This window comes from Phodopus roborovskii, unplaced genomic scaffold, assembly GCF_943737965.1.
Source record: "Phodopus roborovskii unplaced genomic scaffold, PHOROB, whole genome shotgun sequence".
In the NCBI taxonomy this organism is placed as follows: Eukaryota; Metazoa; Chordata; class Mammalia; order Rodentia; family Cricetidae; genus Phodopus; species Phodopus roborovskii.
This window is the reverse complement of record NW_026126517.1, coordinates 35,241,978-35,266,881: the sequence shown is the minus strand read 5'-3', so window position 1 is coordinate 35,266,881 and position 24,904 is coordinate 35,241,978. Positions and strand designations below refer to the sequence as shown.

General features: G+C 39.1%; 1 protein-coding gene across 2 annotated transcripts in view; it reads right to left on the bottom strand.

Moving 5' to 3' along the window:
• Nptn (neuroplastin) overlaps positions 1–24,904 on the bottom strand; it is a 68,992-nt gene that overhangs the window by 20,125 nt on the left and 23,963 nt on the right. For both annotated transcript variants that reach the window (XR_007835303.1, XM_051197624.1), the window contains exons 2-4: positions 12,814–13,161; positions 7,769–7,934; positions 5,044–5,138 (exon numbers count right to left, since the gene is read on the bottom strand). Coding sequence is in view for 1 of the 2 variants with exons in the window: in XM_051197624.1 (XP_051053581.1) it covers positions 5,044–5,138; positions 7,769–7,934; positions 12,814–13,161 (609 nt within the window). In the remaining variant the exon portion in view is untranslated. The remainder of the gene's footprint in view (positions 1–5,043; positions 5,139–7,768; positions 7,935–12,813; positions 13,162–24,904) is intronic.

Genomic DNA, 24,904 nt, shown 5'->3' with positions numbered 1-24,904 from the left:
TGTTGCCCAGGCAGTTCTCAAACTGGTAAACTTGAGTGACTCTTTTTACCTTTGCCTCCTAAGTAGCTGACACTACAGGCATGTGCTACCATGACTGGCTTTTTGGTGTGCTTTAAAAAGTCTGATGTCCAGGCATTTCAGATGAATTAAATTAAGTTTCAGAACACTAATCTAACTATTCCTTATTAAGAGTTATAGCTCAGCAGGCTATTTGTTCAGCATGCATGAAGCTCTAGGTTCAATCTCCAGCACATTAAAACTAGGGACAATGATGAATGCCCATAATCTAAGCACTCTGGGAGGTAGAGACAGGAGAATCAGAAATTCAAGGTTATCTTTCACTACACAGGGAGTTAGAGGCCAAACTAGGATACATGAGACTCTTCTCTCCACCACCCCCCCAGCACGCGCACGCGCGCGCGCGCGCGCACACACACACACACACACACACACACACACACATATTAATAATTAAATAAAAATAAAACCATTTTCTGGCAGTGTTAGAAGTTGGGACTGTAAGAAAGAAATGTTCCATTAGACAGGTGAAATTAAAAGGTATATTGAGGTTAGTACTCCCCATCTTGAGAAGCTAGTTATTGCCAGGAGGAAAACAGGATCAAAATTCATTTCCTTCAGTATTAAACTTTCCCCTGTGTCCAAATGATTTAAAAGCCATAAAGAAACCTTAAAGGTTACTTGTCTTAATTTTACTTCATCTAACTCTAGAGGAAACTGGGGCCCAGAGGTGAACTGGTCAAGCTTGTGGTGAGTTTAATGACAGGAAAAGATTAGAATTTTCTCTAACTCTCAGTCAAAAGCCTCTTAATTGTCCTGTGCAGAACATGGCAGCATAGCCTAGAACATGGCAGCATAGCCTGGGTGAAAATCTGGCTCTACTACTTAACTCCGCCACACTAGACAAGTGATTTAATCCCACAAAAAATCTACTACCTGGCTAGTAGATATAATAATATTTACTCCATACACTTGTGAACTAAAGGAGAGGAGAGAAACAATCGTTATTGTATGCCTGGCACACAATAAGTATACAACATTAACTGTTCTTATTATGAAAGGACAACAGCATCCTGAGAGTAGAGCAGAAATCATTATTTGAGCTGAAGATGATCCTGCTCATTAACGCCCCAGGGATACTATAATATGCTTTCAAAGACTTCTCATGTAGATACAACTTGGGAGTCAAAACCAGCTTTTCCATTAGTTGTAGCCTAAAGGATGCCTCTGGACAGCCTCCTGAATGAAAGACCATGAAAAGGCTATTTTTGTTCAAGATGCAATACAGATCTGAGATCCTGTTGTTCCTTTCAATAATGACACTCATCATTACCACACATCACCACACAGTATCTTGTCCGGATGGCAGCAGGGCACATTCTTCCAGAAATCCTGAGATTTTAGCCTCAAAAAATATTCACATGTAAAGAAAGCTAAGTAGAAAAGACAGAAGACCATTATCAGTTTAGAAAAGGAAAGTAGATAAAAAGGCAAAGGACTGAGGAACTAAGAAGAAGAAAACGGAACATCTATTCTTCAATGAATCCTCTATATGTACAGTCCCTGGAAGCCATGATATCTATAATCAAGAAGCTGGAAAAAATGTGCTCTCCACTGAATAAACTTGGCAGATCCCAGGGAAGACAGACTCAGAACATTATTACAACTCTTTCCCCTCTCCTGGCCAGTCTTGTTCCTTCTTCTGTCCCCATAGTTGCTCAAGTTGCTTGTCAAATACCTAAGCTATGTGATGGGGATTATGAGGCAGGAGGATCACAAGGCCAGTTTGGGCTATAGCTCCAACAAGAGGATGGGGAAAATAAATTACTTTTGGGGGATGCATATGTATGTGTGTACATGAGTGTGTGTGTGTGGGGGGGGTGATCTACGTACCAGTGTATGTCCATATTAGCATGTATGGAGGCCAAAGGTCAACACTGGGAATTGTCTTTTATAATTCTTCACCTTATTTTTTGAGGCAGGGTTTGTCTCACTAAACCTAGAGCTCGCTGACTAGCTAGAACTGCTGGTTGCCAAGTAACAGGGATCCTTCTGTTTCTATCTCCCAGTGTTGGGGTTACAGGTCTATACTACCATACCCAGCTTTTTGTGGGTACAGAGATCCAAATTCAAGTAGGTCCTGATGCTTATGCAGAAAGCATTTCACCCACTGAGTCCATCTTTCAGCCCCACGTTACTATAGATTAGAGTGAAAGTGGCATGGTCATCCAAAAACACATTTCCTTCCTTTATTGTGAGGAGAAATGACTGTCATTCAGAGAACAAATATTTATGTGTGGTCTGAATTCCATTTGTTTTGTTAAATCTATGCATGAGAAAGAGACCCTCAGAGATTCTGTTAGCAAGGAGCTCACTTATGTTCCCCAAAACCCTGAGGTTTTCAAGTATAATAACCTCTTACTGTTTGTCCTGCAGAATTTTACATTTCTACAGCTTTAAAATGGCAACTGTTTCTCACCCTACCCCAGAGGCACTGATGAAATACAATATACTTGACAGTGGCTTAGAATTAAAGCATACTCCCCTCTAAATTTAAGTCAGTTTTCAAACCCAACCACAACTGAAAGCTAGCTTAGAATATGATCCTGGGTTTATTCAAAGCTTTTTGAATTTACAATGGGAAAATATCAACATTCCTAATCTTTACCAGACCAAACTATCAACAACCTTAAACTCAGCATATTACACACTCTGTTTTCTATCCACATTAAGGAAGAGAATGCAAAACTTTTAAAACTCCTTAGGAATTCTGATAGACTTTTGGTGGGTTGTTTGTTATATCCAGTGGAGTCACAGACAACGCCTTAGGATTTCACATAACAGAAATGTCTCAGTCCTCTAAACCACGGTACCACCATCTTTCTTCTTCACACGGCTATAGTTCAGTAAAAAACATTAACAGTGAAGTCAGCAACTTAACTGACAGCACATGAAATAACATGTAGATGCATACCCAAGGGTGTGTATGCAAGTGGAGTCTAGAAGTCAATGTTAGTTTGTTCCTCAACTATTCTCCACATTATTTTTTGAGACAGGATTAAAGCCCAGGGACCCTGCCATGTCTGCCTCCACTGAGCTGGGATTGCAGAGTCATGCCATTTTTCATTGGAGTTATGGGAAATCAAACTCAGATCTTCATGTTTGTAATATCAAGCACTTTACTGAGCCCTTCCCCAAACCTACAAGTTGCAACTTCTGTCTCAAAACACTAAGCCAGCAGCCCTCTATGTATTGCCCCTCCTCACTATGGCTTCATTATCTGCTACAGAAATATGAAGGAGAGGATACCTCTGGGACTGATGATGGGAGGATACCTCCACCTTAGAACAACAGAACAAAACAAAACAAAAAAGATTTATTTGCTACTATGTATTTGAGTATTTGATGTGTACACTGGGGACATGGTGAGCATGTGGAGGACGGAGAAGAACTGTGGAGCTGGTGCAGTCTTTATAACTTTATGTGGATACTGTGAATTGAATCAGGTCACTAGCTTAAGTACAGCAAGCAATTTTACCTACTCAGTCATCTCACCAGTCCTGAACCCTACATATCTAAACTGGCTAAACAAAGAGGGGAAAAAAAATTGTTTTGCATTCTTGAAATGCTGCTTATAAATGGTTATTGCCAAATCCATAAAGACTGCAGTTGTTCAATACTTGCACTTTTGTGTGATTATCCCAAAGGCATGAAAAGGACCCTCAGCTAAATACATCTCTCCTGTCCCACAACTCTTGGGACAAGAGTTCAGTAGGAATGATGGAGGGCTTCAACTACAGAGTGAAAATCTCCCCCACAAAGCTCAGCTTACTTGTAGTTGGGAAGATCCATTCCTGGCATACAGAAAATGTTTTCCCACACCCTTTATCCTCATTCGGCATTCTTCAAAAGCAGAATGAAATCAAGCAACAAGTCCTGGCCTGTTGTGACCTGCTGTAACCACTCTGACTCTACAAGTCAGAACTTAAATCTACAGTACCTTTACCAGCTCCTAGTCAGGACTACATTACCACAACATTATTTTCCCTTTATATTCAGTGAATGTGAACATGGTTAACCCTTTCTTCATTCTGCATTTTTAATCTCCCAAATATTTTTAAAAAGACCTAAGTTTAGGCCTTTTTTCCCAAATCTGCCCTTCTAGAATAACTTTGTCTTTTTATAGTCCTTTCTCAACAAAATAAATTAAAACGATGTTTCCTAAGTAGGATCTTAAACAATAGTTCTACCCCTTCTTAAGACATTGTAACAATGGGAAAAATACTGTATTGATGAGTCAAGACCTGGGCTATAGGATAGCTTTGACACAAACCTGTTACAGGACACAATGGTTTCACTTTTTGGTCTCAGCTTCTCCTTGTGAATAATGTATGAAAACAGAGATTAATGTTATTAGGTAGCTCCAACTAGTATAATTCTGTCTGCCCACAAAACTTTCTGCTATAACTTCATCTTTAAGGTGCCATACACCCACAGGATTTCCTTTAAAAAAAAAAAAAAAAAAAAAAAAACAAAAAAAAAAAAAAAAAAACAAAAAAAAAAACCCAAATAGCTTTATATTAACCTTGTACAATGTACTTTCAAAAATGTGGCCAGGCCCACTGAAGACCTATGTAGTTCCATCTATAAGGCATGGTTTAAGAGCTTACACAAAGTTGGGTTATATAAGATGCTACTACATTTTGACACGTGAAACAGTAATTTCATACATTAAGTCTACTATAATTAATGTTCCTACCAAATGTATCAAATGCTACTGACATCCTTATTTTACAAATAAGGGAATGGAAGTAAAGAAGTTAGGAACTTGCCAATATTCAGTTAGTACATAATGGAGTTGGGATTTAAAAATACGCAGCCAGGCTCTTAATCCTGTGGTTTTAGCCATAAATTACATTGCTTCTCAAAGTGGAAATAAAGAGAATTTGAAGACCAGGCATTCAGAACAAGGTAGTGTCTCAGGAAAAACAAGTGGCTAACACCGAAGCCTTTGATAGGCTGTACCTTTCACTTCAATGGTGGCATTTGCTTTAGGAGCGCTGACAAAGTGATATACACAGTGGTATTCGCCTGAATCCTCAGCTCTTGGCTTATTGATCCTGCAGAGATAAACAGAAAAGTGAAATGAGGTAACTGGAAATAGCCAAAATATATCAGAAGGCAATTCAAATGGGTAACAAGATAGGACCATACTTTCTAAATCCTGATCTTCATTAAAACTTACCTCTTCCTCATAAAAGCCTTCCTTTATTAATGCCTTCAAAATATTAATACCTTACTTCCATAGAAATGGAATGGGCTTCTGATCTTCATAACTTTATGATATTACAATTTATTGGGAGAAACAAACTACAAAACAAGCAATCAAAAGTGAAAGAGCTTTAAAAAAAAAAAAAAAAAAAGTGAAAAAGTGAAAGAGCTAGTTCCAGGACAGCCTCCAAACCCACAGAAAAACCCTGTCAAAAAAAAAAAAAAAAAGGGGGGGGGGGCTTCACCAAGCACAATTTATACTGAAACACAAAAGAACCATCAATAAAAATTTGCTCTCCAGACAGACAAAGGGGATAAGGTATTTCTGAAGCCTTTCTGAGCGGCTCTGAAGATCTGATTTAGTAGTTTGCCTTCCAGGAAGTCAACACCAAGCATAGTTTTCTTTTAAAAAGACAAACAACCAAACCTACCAAGAGGACACTTATCCACTGAGATCCAACTTTAAAAAAAAAAAAAAGTCATGCAATTTTCTAGCTCTGCTAGGCACTCTGCAGTGTTTTAATATGCTACACTTGTTTCCACCTCAAAATCTCCATATAATGTTCCTTTATTGCTCTTCCCATCATCACCTAACAAACTTAAGTGCTTTTCTGTGGGTCTGGGCTCACACTCACTTCCATCCCATCTAAATTCCTTCCTCCTCCTCCATTACTCTAAAATTTGGTTCTTCACACTTGCCAGAATGCATAATCATGTATTTATGATGTTGTTTGATTGATATCCACAACAGACAAAGTTTCTACGTAAGCAGACACTGTTTAACTGGCACACAATCCTATACTCACAGGGTATTCATATTGTAGTAAAGACATGAATAAATAAGTGAATAAATGAACAAAATCAGAGTAAACAACTGTATGTGGACTAGACCAAGTTAAGAAATTACTGAAAGAAGCATGAGTGGCCAGGATATTAGTCCCTTTCAAGTCTCACAGCTGATACCAACTTCACACAACCTCAATACGTGTGTGTGTGTGTGTGTGTGTGTGTGTGTGTGTGTGTGTGTGTGCGTGCGCGCGTGCGCACGCGCGCGTGAGGACACAGAGAGACAGATTAACTGCTGCTGCAAACAAAACTATCAATTGCCCCCAGATTAGAAAATGAATGCTAAGACAGGGCTAGACTCATATTCTTTGAACATAAAGGATAATTAAACCTCTAGTACAGAAATTTTGTTTGATAAAATTTTGTTTAATAAAAAACTCCTACTTATTGACCCAATGAATTTACCCATCTATTGTTCATTACAAAGAAAAGAAACACAAATTAAGAAACCACAGATAAGAACTGACTCAGCATATCTATGTCAGCACAATATTCTAAAAGGAGCAGTCAAGATTTCTCTCAACTTGACACAAATATCCTACTTATGCTCTCAAAAGGAAACCACAAACAAATCAGCTGTTTAGTATTCCATAGTTTCAGGATTAAGCAACAGCCATACAGGAATATTGGGGGAAATGGGGGAGTCCTGAGCAGTTTCATTTACAGCTCTGTGGCAACACAAAACCCAGGGAAAGATTATTGGATACCTGCTTCCTTGAAAGAACTATGGAGAAAATACCACTCAACAGCTCCAAACCAGTTGGTTAACACTTCCCAAACAATGAAAATTCAGTTGAGGCTAAATTCTCAATTAGCATCAGAAGAAACCACAGTGGAGACATTAAGTTGCCACTAAGTGTATGGTACAGGTGGGGAGGAAAGTATTCCAGACACAATTCAAAGTAGATGTGGATTCTAACATTGGTGCTGAAATAAATATACTGTAATATTGTACCTTAAAGGCAGCCACATCCTATGACTCTGAGCCTTAGTTTCCTCATCTGCAAAAACAGATGAGGACCTACATACTCTGAATTAAATAAGGAACATGAAAATCTAAGTGATATGAAATACTACAGATTGTCCTTGCTGCTAAGTCCACAGGCTTTCCTGGTCTCTCTTCAGTACTATTTCTTTATATTGTCTCATCCTGCCAAGTGAGATTAGCTGATCCTTTTCCAGATCTCTTTGCAAACAACCTTTTCAAAAAGATGAGTTGCCAAATGTTCTCAACACTCTAAAAGGAACCAAGTCACTGGGGTTTCAGGTAACTAAGACCAGCAATGTCATTTATTCTAGGCTACCAACCTCACCCCAGATCACTAAAGATCACTGTATTGTCTGGTCCTGATTAGGTTATGGTTACATTACTCCTAGAAGACAATACATTAGGACATCTATCCATAGGAATGAGCCCTTGCCACAAGAGTTGAGTTTCAACGCTCACTTAATTTGCTTCTCAAACTACTGAAGTCAAGAAGCCTATATTTTGTGACTGAACTATTAACTAATATTGACTCCTTGAGCAAATAATCCCCCATTGTTCTCAGTGTTTCTTAATTATCACTGTGAGAGAACCATCTATGGCTCTTTCAACATGACTGCCCATTAGAATCATTTAGGAATCTCTCACCTGTATTCCATGTTGCTGGCATTCTTACGAGTGGCAGTGAGTTCTACCCCATTCCTTGTCCAGTAGCTGTGCATAAGAGTATGAGAGCTGGAAGTGAGGTTACACTGCAGGGTAACAGGAAGGCTGTCTCGAATAATGACCTCTTCACTGGTGACAATTCTTGGCTCTGTAATTAGAGTACACAATGACAGAGTGCCATAGCTTTCCATTGTTTGCAGCCCTGGCCTGAGAGTTGGATGGGGTAGGATGGGAAGACTAGAAAAAGAGGGAAGGCAGACAGGACTACATTAGGACTTTCACTTTACCACTTTGGAGGAAGTTAAAAAAGGAAAAACAATGATCATAAGCAAATGACCACTAGCGCAGACAACAGCCTGAAGACCAGTTGGCCTAGACGTGAAAGAATGGGAGTATTACATGTGCTTGCACTGGCAACAATCCACTTACAGTTTTGAATAACACAATTTTATGAAGTAAGAACCACCAGCCAATTCAGCATCTATTAAAAAATGGAGCTCAACAAGCTTACAGTTCTGAATGCAAAGGCAGTGGTGTCATTTGTGTGACAGATTCCTTACGGAGCCACTAGCCTTGGAACAGCAACATATAATACATGTACGATTGTTCTCACACTGGAATGTTAACCTACAGCAAACCGACCATGGCCTTCATACAGAAAAGGTACTAGATTTAAAAGTAAACTTCCCATTGTAAGTCTCTTGCACTCTTTCAAATCCTGAGGAGGGTAACTTCTTAAAGAAACACTGGCTCTTTCTCCAGCCCATATTTATTCCCAAAACAAACTTTTCAGAATTGCATCTTAACACACACTCACTGCAAGACAACACAATTATACTAGAGTATAATATGTCTTGGCATGTGGGTTCCTAGAAACTTAGAACTACAAGAGCTTGGACTTTACTCCTCTATAGACTAGAACATGAAATGACTTGTACAAAAGCCATAATTACTAGCAGTGGCAAAAATATCCCTGTAACTGAGTTTTCTACTCCCAACACCTCCTAGCCACCAAATCCTTCACCTTAACACAAGGTGTTTTTATGGTTCTAGTCTGGGCTTGGACAACTTAAGATTTTGTCTATAAAAATGACCTACAATTAGTTAATAGAACCCATTAAGTAGTAAATTTATAAATCACATTGAATCATTTCTGGGAGATTTATCTTGAAAGAACTTTCAAATTTTCATATTATAATCAGGACTATGTTGCTTGTGTTTTATCTTTTCCCAGGTTTATTTTATTTATTCTACTTTGGATCAAATGTTTTCTTTCAGGTGAAGTCTCAACCAATCACCTTTCCCCAATCATATTAAGAGTTATTTATCCTCCCCATACCCCTTTCTCAAACACCCATGGCTGGTTTCCCACTTCCCTGTCTCTGGCTACTTCTACTATATATTTCCACATCTGCTTCCCTCATCATTTTATTAAGAATGGTTCTAAGTCTTGAGGATAGAACTGCCACTGTCTTCTGAAGGAGGGAAGAGGATGGAGAAGTCACAAGATACTTGGAAAATGTAAATGACTTCCTAACCCATGTAACATTTCTACTTATAATGTTAGTAGTATCTTTATAATCTTTTAATAAAGAAAATCTTGAAATTGCCTCAATTAACAAACTGATTCTAACTATTTCCAATTCTGACAAGAGGATAATAGTTATCTTCCAATCAGTACTGATCCTGATTAACACCAAACAAGGTCTCTATATACAAATAATGGAGGCATAGCAGCCACTAACACAAAAGCAGATGCATGTGAACACGTTAGCGCAGTGGTGTCCCATGGGTTTAAGACACACTGGACAGAAGCCAATTCCCTGGGCTTTAGAGAGTCGAGCAGAACAGCTGCAAACCCTGCAATGGAAGGCGCACATACACCATCAGCAGAAAGCATCACAATTCTAAGAAAAATTAAAACCAAGCAAAAACGGAAGAGAAAAAGATAGAACCAGTACTCCACAGAAGAGAAATTAAAAAATATTCAAAAGCAACATTAAACCCAAACACACTTTTTAAGTTTTCACTGAATTTTTTATTGTCCAATTTCATTTTCTGTCCCACTTGGGAATCTCCCAGTTCTTCCTCTCAGATTGCACTGAGAAAGGGTGAACTCTGAGAATGAGGCCAAGAGTTTCCAGATGTTTATACACAAGGAGGCAAAGTAAATGCTACTCTTACCTGTGACGATGCAAATGATCATTGCAGTTCAGGGAGATTAAGAAGGTGATGAAAGCAATCTGGTAGACTTTCTGCCAAAAAATCTTAGAAGGCAAAAGAAAGTACTTTTTCCCTTAAATGTTAAAGATCCAGGAGAGATTCAGCTGGGAGCAAGTTGATTAGCTTTAAATATGATTCTGTATCAGAGGAGGACTGTAGGTGGAGTGACTCCTATGGTTACTGAGTTCCTTGGCTGCAGTACTCCATTTGTATTCTACACCAGGATGAAGGTGAGACATTTATTTCTGTGGCCCAGTGCTACCCAGTGAAAAGTCCAAGAGAGATGAACATTTAGAAATTCAATCATTTTTTACCTATCACTGACTCCTATTTAGAAACATCAGGTAGGACCCATACCCTAGCCACCATGTATGTAAAGAACATATTATGGCAAAGAAAACCTAAAATATGGACCCATTTCTCTTCTGGTTTACATTATTCAAAGACCTTTGGAAAAGTACTGCTGGTATGTCAGTCTTAGAAGATTCCAACCTCCCTGTGGAGACAATGTTTCTAGGGAGACCTAAGATCACAAAACAATTAAAATTAAATTCAGGATGTTACAGCTAATTAGTATTAACAAACTGATATGGATAGCCAGGGAGAGACTAACTAGGAGGCTGTGCTCAAGTATATGTAGATACCCATGAGTTAATAAACTTATTTCTAAGTAAATTAGGAAGTCTATATGCTCTTAGGAAATGATGCATAGGTAACTACAAAGTCCTTTACACTCCTTAACCATAGTCTTTTTATCTATAAGTTAAAGTTCTTGGAAGTAAAACTACCAAACGCCCAGCCTATGACTATAAAACTTCTATAGACCTTTGTGGCCATTTGGATAATTCTGTTTTTTGTTTAAGGAAAGGAGCAAGGGGGCAGGAGAAGGAGGCGTGCAGGGTGGGAGGGGGGGTTGTTAAAGGAAAAAAAAAGAAGAAGAAAACTTGCTGGGTTAATATTCCCCATTTCCACATAAATAGGTTTTCTTTTCCCCTTCACAGAAGCAGGTTCTCTGATTCAGCAGTGCCAACCAACTGCAACAGCCTCTCCTGTCTCCCTTTCACACACCACCCCAGTTTTCAGAGTGGATACAAAACAGGCAATACTTGCTATTTTCCCATTATAAATGTGTGTGTGTGTGTGTGTGTGTGTGTGTGTGTGTGTGTGTGTGTGTGTGTACAGATACATATTTATTTTCAAGGCCCCTCTCCTATTGCTGTGTTATCATCAAATTGCTTGCCAAAAATAGTATATTTTACTACTTAAACTTCATTCCCTCTAAATCAGTCAGTTCACACTAAAAATGGCCACAGGTCTGTCACTGAGACATTCAAGATCATATAACAGTTAAGAGGCCTCTCCATAAATTGAGAATGCCCCTTAGTCATAAACAAGCCAAATGCAGGACTAAAACCCTTCCTGGTGAGAGCACTGATTTTGTGGTAGGCTCTCTGTTTTCTACCATTCAGGTTTCAGAAAAAGAACTGGCCACCCAAACCTAACTTGTACAACAAAGGACTCAAGAGGCTTGGGGTTGGGATTGAACTCTATCCCCCAACCCTTTTTAAAGATAAAACAGACATTGTGAATGGTTTCCTAACTATCTTGGGATTTATCATCCACTGGGATAAGGAACTCTGGCAAACATCAGAGTCAAGCTGTCTATGAATAGGCATCAAATGCAATTCTGACTTTTAACACAGTGTGATTGAGAGTTTTGTTTTTCGAAGATTTTTTGTTTTGTTTTGTTTGTTTATTGAGACAAGGTTTCTCTGTGTAGCTTTGGAACCTATCCTGGCACTCAAGGCTAGCCTTGAACTCCCAGAAATCTGCCTGCCTCTGCCTCTTGAGTACCACTGAGTACTGTGATCAAAGGCATGTACCACTGCACTCAGCCTTGGGGGATTAAAGGCATGAGCCACTACCTCCCAGCATGTGATAGAATTTTAAAATCAATGTAATTTGCAGCTTCAGACCACCTAGCTCCTGACAGCAAGACTAAGGGAGAGACTCTCAGAAAGCTACTTTTAAGAAAAAAGACTCAATAAGAACTGTGCTGTTGCATTGGAGGGCTGCTGTCAGAGAAGCACATGCCACTGCTTTAGAAAAGAAAAAGAACTGGAGCTATGGAATATCTAAGCTTACATGCCACCCAACAAAACACACCACCACACTGCACCATGGCAACATTCCCATCAACAGAACAGGATAACACCAAGTCACAGTGAGGGAAAAGGCTGGGCAGACACAAACTTAAAACCATAGAGGTGAAGGCAGCTAGCTATTCAGAGAACTTCCAACAGATGAACAGGGGAAATAAAAAGTAGTTAGAGTGGAGAGAGAAACAAAAATAGAAAGGCACCAGAGAAGCAATCAGCAAAAGGATAGCAGGAAACCTACTACAAAATTAAAGAGGAGGGAAAGAAACAGTTTCAATACTACCCTCATTCGACTGCCTGGCATTTGTGCTTTTAAAATATTTGTAAGTTCCCCAGCTCTCCCTCCCCACCTCTTCCCAGCGCAGCTGACTTTGGACAGTCATGGATTTCAAGTTCTTTGTTCCTGAGGAGAAAGACACAGAGAAGGGTTGGGGATAAGGGAAGTAAAAAGGACAGCAAATTAAAAAAAAAATTGCCACAAATGTTTTCATACACTACAACCAGAAGGGTCATGGATTTGAAAAAACAAAGACAAGGAGTGGGGTAAGCGATCATACTGGGGTAGAGGGAAAGGCAGCAGAAGGGAAGGATCATTGGGCCACCTCTAAAGACTACAGTACTACTACTGTAGGGTGCTGGACTCACTCTGAAGGACGCTTATGGTGGCCTGGGCTCGAATCCATGTTATGGAAGGGTTTTGCCTCAAGTCATTCCTCTTGGGGTCGTTGCTGGCCCTGCACTCGTAAGTCCCAGAGTCCTCCAAGGTGAGCCGGGTTATTCTCAGCACACTCACGCCGTTTGACCCGTAGGCGGTGTTTACGGTGACACGGCGCTTCCGAGCACCGTCCCACAGCTGTCTGAAAGACTCTGCCCGGTTGACTTCTGCGTACCACCACTGGATCTCTGGCGTGGGGCTCCCGACCACGTCACAGTACAGCTCAAAGGCGTCCCCCGTGAGCTTAGTTTCTGACATGGGCGACTTGACAAACCCAGCTAGAGGGAGGGGGAGCAGGAATGCAGTGACAGGCCAACCAGAAAAAAAAAACAAAAGAATCAACAGGTGTTAATACTTTAAAGGAAAGAAAAGAAAAGAAAAAAAGCAAATGAGTTGCAGAGAACAAAAAAAAGGATTCATTTTTAAACTATAAAGAGACAGTAATAGCAATTCATACAAGCTTTTAGAAGAAGAACCACCCTGGGAAGCTTATGAAGCAAAGGCAGGCCAATTACAAGCTGGGGCAGCCCAGGTGCTGGCCAGGCAGAAGCAAGCCCACTGGAAAAGCATTTTAGCAATGGGCCCAGCTGGTAGGAATGAGAAAGCCTTAGGTCTGGGGAAGAGCATCCTTCCATAGAGCACAAAACCATTACCTTTCCAAACTCAGGCAAATGATGGAAGATAACAGGAAATGGTAATGGGTTTTTATGCCAAGTCAGGATCATTTTTGAATGGGTAAACATTTCATTAGAGATGCTGTATCTTTCCTAAGCCTCAACAAGAAGTATTAACTAATGTACTGGTATCTTCTCTTATTATTCAGAGTCCAAATTTTAGCTGAAGGTCTGCAAAATTCTCACATTCAGGATACTATCCTTACCTTACTTAGTCTTTTCCCATCACTTAATCTTCCCTGGGCCCCTGGGAAACAAACAGCCAAGCTGTCTATCACCTATCTGAATACAGACCCTCAGGAAGAGAAAAATAAGGCATAGTGAACACAGTGACCAAAACTAATAGCAACCCTACGAAGGGTATTTATCTGGCTGCTAGCAGTCAATTCAAAAAGGAGGAAAACTAACACTGATGAATTAAACTGTAGGGTGAAGGTTATACCTCAACTTGCATCCAAGGCACTGCTCAGAACTAAAGTTAATGCCTACATCTACCTGCCTATAACTTATTGTCTATCAGGCAAGGTAGTAATGGCAGAAAGAGTTTCGTTTTGTTGGGGAGGGAGTTGTTTTGTTTGTTTTTTAAATCAATATCATCACTCAGGCTTCTTTTAACACCTGGAGTAAAAAAGCCTATAGTGAGAAAGACACCATGGTGCAATCATCCGCTTACTCATTCACTCCTCAGGTTTGTTCGAATTTCTACCAATCAGGAAACGCCCTGAAGTGTAAGTCAAGAATTTAGAGGAGGGCATTCTGAGTGGTTTGGCTCATGAGCTAAGCATGTTCACCTGCAATGAACAGATTACCAAGTCAGAATCTGACAGTATTAGACTTAAGAACACTCCAGAGAACAGGGAGAACAAAAATGAAAGTTTCTCTATAGTCTAGAAGCCAAGGATGTAATCAGCTAACTAAAACTGGAAGTTAGTAAGTAGAAATATTCCTGTTTATAACCGTAGTAAGACTTCATACCAAGGAGGAAAATAATGTTAATCTAATTTAGTTCAAATGCCTATCTATAGGTCAGGCTTAAATCAGGCTTGGTGATGCATGCCCTTAATTTCAACACTCAGAAGGCAGACACAGGCAGAACTCTCAGTTCGATGGCAACATGGTTTACAGACCGAATTCCAGGATAGCCAAGGCTACACAGAGAAACCCGTCTCAGAAAAAAAAAAAAAAAGCCTTCTGAGTATCCCTCTATCTTCTGCATTAGCCAGAAAACTCTATGGTCCACCCTACTTACAGTCTTGGAACAACAACACAAAAATATCTCCCACAACAAGGGATATCCTTCTATATTCTAAAGCCACTACCACCATAATTTATTGTTAAGACATTAATAAGCAATATATTCTTTCCTTAATATTTTCTTAATTCTTTGAAAATTTCATTTTAATTGTATTTAACCTATCCTCACTGTATTTCCTAAATCTCCAGATCCATCCCTACACCTCTTTATTTTATACAATTTTCACTTTATGACCACTGGTGTTTTGCCTGAATGTATGTCTGTGTGAGAGTATCAGAAACCCTGGAACTGGAGTTATAGACAGTGTCAACTGCCATGTGGGTGCTGGGAACTGAACCGGGGTCACCTGGAAAAACCACCAGCGTTCTCAACTGCTGAGCCATCTCTCCAGCATCCACCCACCCTGCCCCACCCCCACCTCTTTTTTAATGCCCCACTGAGTCCACTTTGAGCTGCCTATGAATGTGGGGCCATCTACTGGAATGTGATCCAGCTAACAAGGGGCCACACTCTTAAAACAAACAAACAAACAAAAAAAAAAAAAAACCAAGGAGTTTTCTCTCCTCCAGAAGCCATTAACTTTCAATAATTCCTTCCTCAGGGATGGAGGCTTATGAGCTCCTCCCTGATCCAAGGCAACATTTTCTAAGTATGTGTTATATAGCAGGCACTCTATCTACATTATTCCCAATGCTGTCGTTTGTTTGTTTGTTTGTTTGTTTGTTTTGGAGACAGGGTTTCTCTGTGTAATCCTGACTGTCCTGATACTCACTCTGTAGACTCTTGAGTGCTGGTATTAAAGTCATGCACCACCACACCCAAATTTCCTACTTTATAAGGTAGGTATTGTTGAAACCCTTAAAAACTGAACTATAGTCCAAAAAGAGTTAAATGTTATAAGCTGTGGGTATAGCTCAGTGTTAAGAGTGCTTACCTAATATACACAAGCCCTTGCTTGAGTTTGAATCCCTTGCACTGAAGAGTAGGGGAAGGATATTTTGCCCATCATCATGAGAGTCTAACATAGAACCCAGAATTGTCCAAAGCCAAAGCATGGTCTCTTAATACTGTCCATAACTGCAGTCAATGTGTCTTACAAGGTTAGACAAGTTTCCATAGTCATTTAAAAGTAAATTTATCATTTAATTTAGTAAATTAATTGGCTAATTCTTGTACACGAAACAGTAGGCATCCTCCACTAAAATAACTTAACCAAGATCACTTTAGTGGCTAAGCCAGAGTATACCTGGGACTAAAGTGTCTATAATTCTTATTCTGAGGCTTTTCCCAGCAATTGTATTATAAGAAACCATTCCTTGATAGCAAAACACTTATCCAAAAAAGCATGTAAATATTTCCCCTCCAAACAGAGGGAAAGAACGAACTTCTCTATAGAGCACTGGGAAATAAATCACAATTAGGAAGGAAAGGTTATTAGCAATCATCCACCTCATTATCTACCCAAAATTAGCTCCAGCTTTCAGAAGGCACTCAGAACCTGACTCACTGCCTGCCTTATCACCGTTTTCAAACAAACTGTGCCCTCCACATGAAAGTACACAACTGCCTGAAGTTAGGGACCACCTTCAGAAAAGTTATCTGAACAATGACACAGGATTTTTAGGGAGGAAGGGAATAGAAACTGGTGTTAAGGTGGGGTAAAAATGAAGGCAGCAAAATCCAGAAAAGTGTAATGAAAAAATTGCACAGCTGAGGTTGGGGGATGGGAAGTGGGGATGACAACTGGGGCTAGCAGCAGGGAAGAGGAACTCTCCAGCTCAGGAAAAACTGAATGTGTAGATATGTACACAGTGAAAAGAGAAAAGGAACGCAGAAAAGCCAAGCTAAACCCAATCTCAAGAAAACTATCCCACATACACCTTAAGAAAGAGAAAGAAATTTTTACAACCAAATCTCACTTTTCTTCAAGGCAACCACAGTATAAGTAACATGGGGGGAGGGGAGAAGAGGGAGAGAGACACTGATTCCTGTGGATGGCTCATGCTGTTCTCTTTCATATCTCAAAATAAAAAATAATGATGGCAAATGAAAGAAACTGTATCTGTTCTCTCCCTCACACATACCCAAACTCAAATCACCTACCTCAAAAATACTGAGCAAGACCTACTTACAGTTCAATGTACTTCAAATCTGCATGGAATTGCTGTAAAAATGGGATTGAAGCCTACATAGCTTGCCTATCTTTACTGTTAATTAAGCACACCAAGTATCACTACCAATTAACACCAAATTGATCAAAAGTCCACAGGCACTCATTCCACATATACCAACCAAGGGTAAGGCAGGCAGTCCTGAAGACCTCAAAGTACTAGAAACAGGACAACCTCATTCTCTGCAACAGAAGCTGTTGGGGAAGGCAGGAGTGCTGGTGAACTCTTGGATTATCACAGCACTAGGTAGAGATGGCAGCCATCACAAAGCATTTTCCATATTCAAGTCTGTGCCTTTCAATCAAGCAAACATGTCAGAAGTGTGGGTATTAAGATCATTACAAGCCAAAGCCTACCTTTAATTCTAAAAGTATACCATCCAAAATAGCAGATTTTGGTTAGCCTAAATTAAATATATTTTCTACTTTGGAAAAATAGGGAAATCTCATTGATGTCAAAAAATAAAAAGTCTGCATAGTTTAATGATTAAATTTAACAAACAATAAAATCAGAATGCATGGGTTCACATGAGGTCCTGTTACTGTCTAACCTTAGGCAAGTGGCCTAACCTCTCTGAGCTTCATCTGCTTAATCTGTAAAAAGGAGCTAATAATAGCAATTTCCTTAGAGGGTTATTGTAAGGATTAAATAAAATGACACAGCTTACAACAGCACATGGCACATACTGAGCACTCAAATAGTGTTATCTATTACTGTATGTCTCCAAAGAAATAAATGCTGGACAAAACAGCCCTACAGACTACAGCTAGGATATCTGAATCTTCTTCGAATCCCCCAAGACAGCGCCCCTTACCAGCAGGAAGTAGTTTGGAAAGAACGACGCCCAAATTCCCAAATATTGTGTATAAATGTTTGTTTTCATTTAATTAGACTTTGTTATATAAAATTAAATAAAAAATACTCTATATGCATAAAAAAAAAAAAAAAAGAAATAAATGCTGAACAGACCACATATAGCAACCTTCCCCATTGCTTTACAACAGCCTGGGAAACAGAACTTCACACACATAGTAATTTAATTTGGAATCAAACTTTAAAAAAAAAATTAACTGTAACTTTTCAGATAAAATGAGATCACTGTAGAAATGTTAAAAGGGCAATCAATGTAAACTAAGGGAATTCTTCAATCCTTCCCATTCTTAGAGCAACCTAGACTTGACAGAGTGGTAACAACAGACACACATATACTGACACCTGAAATTGGCAGTTGCTAAGAGTTGCAAACCACTGAACCTTAGAGACTATGAACAATGAGGGCAATCAGTAATAGTTAGTACAACATTCTACTCCACTACAGACTACAAATATAAGCCTGCCTCAATAACATAGAAAACAACAAACAAAAAAGGAAACAGTACATATTCTCTTTATAAAAGTAGATATTGTCCTTAAAGAAAGAACAGGCCTATTTTTAGAAACACAGCCCCCCACCCACCCACACATACACACTGAGCTTCACCTATTGAGCCATCTCACCAACTCAGAACAAGGCCTATTAACTACAAGTTGGTTTCACAATTGAGATACAGGCAAACACTGGATACTAGGTAAGCCAAACTGTAAAGTCACAAAAACCTTAGATAAAATCAGAGTTGTAAGATTTTTATTCAGATTAATTAGTTTACTTCAGCCTGAAAACTCTGAATTAGTACCTCCATAACTTAAATCCTCTTCGTTTGTAACAGTTTCTTCAAAATGAATGGTGCTAAGATCATGTAACGTGTGGAAGAGTTCTGTAAAACTGTAAAGACAATCCACATCCTAAACAACTCAAGGAAAGACAAAGAAGAAAGCACTGGAGAGAAGTGGTCTTCAATAAGCATTTCCACTGACAAGACAAGTATAATCTTCTGAGCTCTATGAGTTTAAAAAAAAAAGTCACTTGACCAAACAGGAGTGGTACAGGCCTTTTATTCAGCACTGGCTTTTTTTTTTTTTTTTTTTTTAATGGTCTTGTGGGGCTGAAAAGAAAGCTCAGTGGTTAAACAAACTGGCTACTCTTCCAAAGAACTCTTTCACCTTTCCAGTTCCCATATGGATGTTTACAATTGTCTGTAACTCCAGTTCCAAGCAATCCAATGCCCTCTTCTGGTCTCCACTGACACTAGGCACACACGTGGCACAGACAACAATGGAGGCAAAACACTAATATACATAAAATAAAATGTCTAAAAACAGGTCTTGACACCAAATCTAAGGAACAGACTGAATTGGCTTTGGCTTCTTTTTTTTTCTGAGACAAGGTTTCTCTATGTAGTCTGGTTGCTCTGGAACTCACTATGTAAATTAGGCTGGCCTTGAATTCATAGAAAACTACATGCATCTAGCTGAACTGGACAGTTTTAATAACAAAGATAAGAATCCAAAGCTTGGAGTGACCTCTTACATTTTTCTTATAACTACAGTTCCAAGGGCTACCTCAGTATTCAATAGTCTTGGTGTAGGCTCTAAGAGAATGAATGTTCTCCTTAATAAGTTGCCAAAATAGCAAAGGCACCAAGTCTAGGCTTTTACAGTCTTCAAGTAAACACTTTCATACATACACCTTGACACTAAAAACATTCCTTCTTTAACCCAGAAAGCAAAAAAAAAAAAAAAAAAAAAAAAAATCAGATCAAGAAAGGGAAACCAAATATAAATCAGGTCCTATCTGACTTTGATCTTGGCCTTTTAAAACTAGTAACATATACAGGTGGGAAAATGACAAGCAGTGGTCAAGCTAGTTTTCCTTGGGAAGTTTTGTTTTGTTTAGCCCAGGCTAGCCTTGATCTCACCATTCTATTGCCTCAGCCTCCTGAGTAGTGGGATTATAGGTGTGATCCACTTGGCAGAAAGGTGATTCATTTTTTAATTTCACAAATAACTCTCAAGCGGCTGGTACACTTGAGCCCAGCAGAGCTTGTTTTGTGATGTTTGTAAGTCAAAGAATGTTCATAACAGGTTTGACTCAAAATGTAAACCCTTACATATTTATGCAAATGCTTATTATAAAAGTTTTTTTAATCCTAAAAAAACAATAAATATAGCTATGGACCAAAATGGTACTCTTTAAGAACAGAAGCAATTTAAAAAACAAAGGAAATAATTGTAGATGAAGAGCATTTTCTAAATAAATTTCAGCTGGCCCTGTGGCTAGGTTTCATTAAAAGCAAAATATGAATACTATACATACCAATTTGACAATTTTTTGCATGACTAACATTAAGTCATGCCTCTGATTCTTCTAGGATCTTCTATGTACATCCTTGTAAGATTCACTTTTAGCAAAGAATTCTGCTAAGTCGTCAGTTTAACAAAACAATTCATCTATCTTCAGTATCTGCTGAGTCACAGGACAAGATCAGGCATCCTCTACCAGGCCTCAGGTAAGGTCTGCCTTCATGAGAATTGTTAGAAACCAGGTAAAGTGGCATGACTTTAATCCCAGCACTTTATAGGCAGAGGCAGGTGAATCTCTTTGAGTTTAAGGCCAGTCAGCATATAATATGTTCCAGGATAGCCAGGGCTACAAAGTGAGAACCTGTCTCAAAAAAAAAAAAAAATTCTGTCAGGTTGGTTTTTTCAGACTCCTCCACTGCACCTGACCCCTATCATCCTCCTTAGCTATAAATTCCAGCTTGCTGTGCTGTATTCAGGGTGGTATTTTACCCTCTAAAGTACCACTGAAGCAGTCCCTACATAACGAAGTCTTCTTTATCATGCTTTAACAAACAGCACCAAATTATTTGTTCATAAGTTAAACCATTCTCAGAAGCTATGAGAAATTAAAAACAAAAGCTCATCTCCACTACTGTTTCTGTGAATCATCACTTTTTAAAGTGCTAACTTCTAAAAGCAAATTCATTGTCTCTGACAACTACTTACAATCAGTACTAAATGCTAAAAGTAACAGTTTCTGATGGGCCTGATGGTTCACACTTATAACTGTAGAATTTTGATGACGGAGGAAGGACTTGCTACGAGGCCAGCTGGAGCTAGAGACCTTGCCTCAAAAACAAACAAAACAAAAAATCCGACCAACACCACACAATTCATCTCATTCGTCCATTATGACACATCCCATAAGCATAACACCAGTTGTTCAAGCTGATCATAATATAATCTAGAAAACATTTTAGTTCAAAGAGGTAGCAAACTCTATGTGTGTATGTGGGGGGGGGGAGGTTTCCTGTGTATTTGTTTGTTTATCAGAGACAGAATTTCTCTGTATAGCCTTGGCTGTCCAGGAACTTACTTTGTAGACCAAGATGGCCATGAACTCAGAGATCTACCAGTCTCTACCTCCCTGAAATGCTGGGATCAAAGGCCTTTGCCACCACTGACCAACTTTCTGTTTTTTAAAACATTCAGCAATCAACTACATTGCACAGTGGGAAACTTCTTATTCACATCTTAGGCTGTTAGGTAATACTAGTTCTCTTCTCAGCTATTGAATTATTTCCAAAGCAGGAATTTTATTATGTATCAAAAGCAAATTTTTCCTTAGATGATAAAACCAGAGAGCAGTGATTCATGAACTTTTTCATGTATCAAAATCTTTGAGAGAGCTTACTAAAACAGACTGCTAACTTTGTCAATCTAAAGTGAGGCCTAAGAATGTGTCTAAATTCCGATACTAAATACATCTGGTCCACCATGGATCATACTTTGACAACTAATGTCTAAGATACTCCGAAACTGCTACAAATCCAAGTTGTTCAAACAGTAGGAAAGTAAGAGAATAAGAGCCACAGAATCATTTTTAAAACCATATAAAGATTCTGCCAGCAGGTGAATTTATATTCCAAGGACAAAAACACATACTACACTCCAAAGCCATGACTTCTGCTTTGTATTTGTATATTTTTGTTTGGTTGGTTCTGATATACGGTCTGAGGCACCTCAGATGGTCCTCAAACTCCCTATGTAGCTAACATAGGCCTTGAACTCCTGATCTTCCTCCCTTGGCCTCCTGAGTGTTTGGATTAAAAACAAGTGCCGCCATCCCTGGTTTATCTTGTCTTCTCAATTCATTCATCTATAAACTGGGAACATACCTGCAATATAATTTGTTTGCTGGGGACCAATTTTCCAAGCATTGTGTATAGAAACAGTTAAACTTTGTTCCTAAAATCTGAGATACAGAATCTTGATAGATTCAATGGGGGGGGGGGGGTTTGCAGGACAGAAAACATTATTCTATCCTGTTAAAAGTCATAAAAGGCTGGGTATGGTGGTGCACACCTTTAATCCCAGCACTGGAAAGGCAGAGGTAGGCAAATCTCTGTGAATTTGAAGCCAGACTGGACTATATTGTGAGTTCCAAGACAGCCAAAGCTATACAGTGAGACCAGGGGTGGGGAGTGGGGATTCCTTAAAGAAAAAAAAAAAAAAAGCAACTCAGGATAGAGGGAACACATTTTCCACTAAAAGGAACAAAGCAGAGATTTATACTTTCTCCACTCCTATTCAACACAGTACTAATGTCTAAGCTAGAGTAATAAGACAAGAAATGTAAATAACAGGGATACAGACAAGAAAGGAAGAAATCAGAGTATCTCTATTTGCAGATTGTATTGCAGATTCTATACATACCAAGATCCTAAAAACTCAAAACTCTTAAAACTGTTAACATTCTGTACAACATAGCAAGACACAAAAATCAGTAGCTGCCTTATATACCAATGACAAACTGAAAAACAAATCAGGGAAACAATCCCATTCACAATAGCCTAAAAAACAAAAATGACAACTACAGAATAAACCTAACCAAAATATGAAAGCCTATAATGAAAACTTTAAAACAATGAAAAAAGAAATTGATGAAGGTAAAGACCTCTTATGCTCACAAACTGTGAAAATTAATACTGGGAAATCTTACCAAAAACAATCTACAGATTCATTGTAATCCTAATCAAATTTCTAGTGACATTCTTTCCAAAATGGGGGGGGGGGGGATCTATGTTTTAAAATTAATAAGAAAATACAGGAAACACAAGATAGCAAAAGCAATCACAGACTATGCCAATTTTCTTAATTACCTAAGAATCTGACAGGAAGACCCTACCGCTGAAGATGATGAAATCAAGCTGACACTCACCTGGACACTTCATCCCTATTGGTTAGCTTTCAAGGTGCTGGAAGGTGCTATGAAAATCCCTATGAAAGCTCATTACTTTGCACGTCAATTAAGTAAGTGTGTGGGGGAGGGGGGAGAAAGAGTTTGGACATGAGAGAGAGAGAGAGAGAGAGGGAGAAAGAGAGAAAGGAGTTTAGACACAAGTACCTTGTATGGGTAGACACAGGTTATCAAATGAAAACTTCAGTGCCAGGTGTGAGACTGCCCTAAAACATACTGACCAGAGGGGACCCAGAGGTCTCTGAAACAACACGGGATATTATTATTGGTCTTGGTTGTCTACCATAGCTAGATAAGGTAAGACCCTATTGTTAAAGACTCAACACACTGTTCATAGGTCATAGAGAAATCTAGCTGGAATTCACTTGGAAACTTCCTACTGACTAGCTTTCCTAGTGCTAGAAGCTAGGGGGAAAAGCCATCAATGGAAAACCTTGCATACTACAATACCAACCTGCCAGGTAAGATACACTCAATGGTTCAAGAGAGGTATAAAGGTTATAGCAGAAAAAAACTGATTTCTGACTGAATTTAAAACCTACGCCACAAGAGGGAATTCATACCTGATACTATAAAGCTGGTCAAAGTCCCACATGGCTGGGGAGATATCTACTACTGTTGTTTTACTAAATGAACATATTGCCATACTGCCTTTGAAATATTTTGTTTATACACAGAGATCAGTGCTACTTCCTAAACTGGCCAGAGAAGCCTCTTTCTGCAATGGGCAGCAGCAATTAATGCCAAGGTTCACAACTGGTCAAAGTACTGAGAATCACTACTGAGTGCTCAGCTCTAAATGGGGCATCTTCATCATGACCCCCAAAGAGGACACTGCAGAAGAAAGAATGGAAAGACTGAGTTAGGAGGACAGGGTCGAGTGCTAAGAAATGCTGTCTTCTGGGCACAATATGGCTATCAAACTCAGAGACTCACTGCAGTTATGGTTACCTGCACAAAATCAAGCCGACAACATCAGTCAACATCAGTCAATATTCCAGCTGACAGCGCCAACTGAACTCAGAGAACTGTTGCGGGTGGGGGTGTAAAGATAGGGAGACACCGGTGATACCAGGAGAGTAGAAGAGAAAAATTTGGAGTAGATACCATTGAAATACATTGTACACATCTCTGAAACTGTGAAAAGAATTTTTTTTAAAGTCTAAAAAATTCTACAGTATACAGTACACATCAAAATACAATACAAATGTTAATGGCCATTTTAGAACAAGTGTATGTAATAAAAACCAAGATTTTAATTTTAAATGTGATAAAAAATCTGAGTGGCACCTTGTCTGTGCAGAAGACAAAAGACTGACTTGAGGAGAGGTAACAGCATGAGCAGTGTTAAAAAGAGTCAGGGATGTCCAGTTTTAAAGAAAGGTGGCAAAGGGTCATCATTTTTTGAGTGCTGTCACATCCCATGTACCTGCTACTTGCTGTTACTCAGAAAAATAAGAATGAAAAGCATCCTATAAGCTATGAAGAATACCTGAAATTCCTTCCTGTGAACAAAGATTCTGATCTAAATGACAACACAAACTATGTCAAAATGAAAAACAATGTCACAAAAATTTTGAATATCCTTCAATAATTCAAATAAAAAAATGAGTCACAGCCAAGTGGTAGTGGCACATACCTTTAATCCCAGCATTTGGGAGGCAGAGGCAGGCAGATCTCTGTAAGTTCGAGGCTAGCCTGGTCCTGGTCTATAGAGCAAGTTCCAGCACTGGTTCTATAGCTACAGAGAAACCCTGTCTCAAAAAACTCAAAAACAAAACA